Here is a 2,123-nt window from a genome sequence, read left to right as displayed (position 1 = left end):
GGTCACATCTCACTTCACTCTGCTCTAATTAAATAATAATTGGTGTTGTGGGTTTTTTCCTGCCTTCATCCTTCAGGTTAGGAACTGTGTTTGTCATAGTCTTTTTTTTTTTTTTAGACTGAGTCTCCCTCCATTGCCCAGGCTGGAGTGCAGTGCATTCTCTGCATGCACTGCAACCTCTGCCTCCCAGGTTCAAGCGATTTTCCGGCTTCAGCCTCCAGAGTAGTTGGGATTGCAGGTGCCTGCCGCCATGCCCGGCTAATTTTCTTGTATTTTCTGTAGAGAGGGGCTTTCGCCATGTTGACCAGGCTGGTCTCAAATTCCTGACCTCAAGTGATCTGCCCACCTTAGCCTTCCAAAATGTTGGGATTACAGACGTGAATCACTGGAGCTGGCCTGTCACAGTCGTCTTTGTATCCTGGCATCTTGCATGGTGCCTGGCACATGGTACTAAATATATTGAATAAATGGAGTGAATTGAAATACTTACTTAGGTGTGAAACTTATTTCCTTGAATTCTCCAATCCCCAGCTGCCCTTCAGAACCAGCTCCCCATGCGAAGACCCTTCCTTTGTGGCACACAGCCAGGGAGTGCTCCTTCCCGCAGCTCACAAGATCAACATTTAGGGTTTCCAATGCCTGAATTGGTTCTTTGGAAAACAAAACAAAACACCCCCCAGCCACCACCACCAGATTATTAATTTAACAGAAGTTTAAGACAGCACTTTTCTTCAAAAAGAAGGATCATCCAGATTTCTTGTCTCCTCCAGTGGTCTTTTAAATCAAGACCTTAAGTCCATTCTAAATGTCTGAAGGAAGTAAATTCAATGTGTGTTACCCTGTCTTTATAGGATACAGCTCTGTTAAAATAATCAACTGGGAGACTATTAAGTTGAGATGGCTCCAGCACCTTGGGTTCCTACCTAAGCAAACCAAAACTCAACACAGAGTGATTGATCATAGCCTAGGAAAATGAAACTTAAGGTTAAGCAATCAGAAACCACCAACTAACATCTAAGAGACTTTACCAACCAGAAACTGCTGACTGCTTCAAACAAGGGACTTTCCACTTTAACCAATCAAATATTTTCTTTGTCTTACTTCCTAGAACACCTTATCAAAGGTTACCCCTGGCATCTCCTTGCACCTCCCTTAGTGGAGCCCAACTGCTTGAGGTCTGGTGCTGCTCAATTCTTGAACTGCTGAATATTCAAATTGACTCTTAAAAACATTTAATGTACTCAAGTCTATCTTTTAATGGCTGTTATTTAAAGGAGTAGGCATTATGGAGGGGGTAACTTCTAGGCACTATGACACATGACCAAATGTTTCTCTAGCAAAACCCAGCAAAATAAAGGGACCCAGAAAAAATTTAGGATCTCCTCCATTTTACCATTCTGTCTTCCCACCCTAAACACTGAAAGCAGTGAATCCCTTGCTCAGAAGGAAATTCGAAGGGTGCCTACCTCATGAGTGTGAGAGGCAGGTGCTGGATCCTCTTACAATGAAAAGTGAAAACTATGCCCCAATGGAGGCCCTAAATATGGCCACAAATGAAAACCGGATCACATTTCCCTACAAGTCAATCTAAACTGCTTTCCCAAGGTGTCTGTCTGAATTATTGCAGGTTTGGAGTTGAGAACATCATACCAGTAAAGTTTTGGTAACATTTAAGATTTTGGTTTTCCTTTTATCTTTGTAATCTTATCTTTTTCAACTATTTACTGTCAATTTATGCAAGGCTAAAATTTCCCAAAGATCCATGCACTCACAAAGATAGAAACTGGTACCATTTTTCTGGAGAACAATTTGGCGTTAAGTATCATGTTGCCCTTCATTTCCAAATGAAGGTGATAAGACCTGAAAACTTGCTACTTTACCAAAAGATTTTGAGCTGAAGGCAATTGAGAATCAACAGATGAAGGAAGAGTTCTCTGCTCTCTTCTGATCTACCTAAAAGTAGGTCATAAATATCCTTTAGTGAGAAGCTCCCATCTCCTGTACCAAGAAGAGAAGGGTCGGCCAGGCGTGGCGGCTCATGCCTGTAATCCCAGCACTTTGGGAGGCTGAGGTGGGTGGATCACGAGGTCAGGAATTTGAGACCAGCCTGGCCAACATGGTGA

At 42.6% G+C, this 2,123-nt stretch overlaps 1 protein-coding gene across 1 annotated transcript in view; it reads right to left on the bottom strand.

Annotated features, from left to right (window-relative positions):
• Positions 1-650, bottom strand: part of HERC6 (HECT and RLD domain containing E3 ubiquitin protein ligase family member 6) — a gene marked incomplete at its 5' end in the record, with an annotated part of 84,727 nt that extends 84,077 nt beyond the window's left edge. Inside the window, one exon of the mRNA XM_011933031.1 lies at positions 491-650. Within this exon, the coding sequence (XP_011788421.1) occupies positions 491-650 (160 nt within the window). The remainder of the gene's footprint in view (positions 1-490) is intronic.
• Positions 651-2,123: the final 1,473 nt, after the last annotated feature.

This window comes from Colobus angolensis, unplaced genomic scaffold (assembly GCF_000951035.1).
Source record: "Colobus angolensis palliatus isolate OR3802 unplaced genomic scaffold, Cang.pa_1.0 Scaffold123, whole genome shotgun sequence".
Taxonomy (NCBI): domain Eukaryota; kingdom Metazoa; phylum Chordata; class Mammalia; order Primates; family Cercopithecidae; genus Colobus; species Colobus angolensis.
The sequence above is the reverse complement of the archived record's forward strand: the minus strand, read 5'-3'. Positions and strand labels throughout refer to the sequence as shown.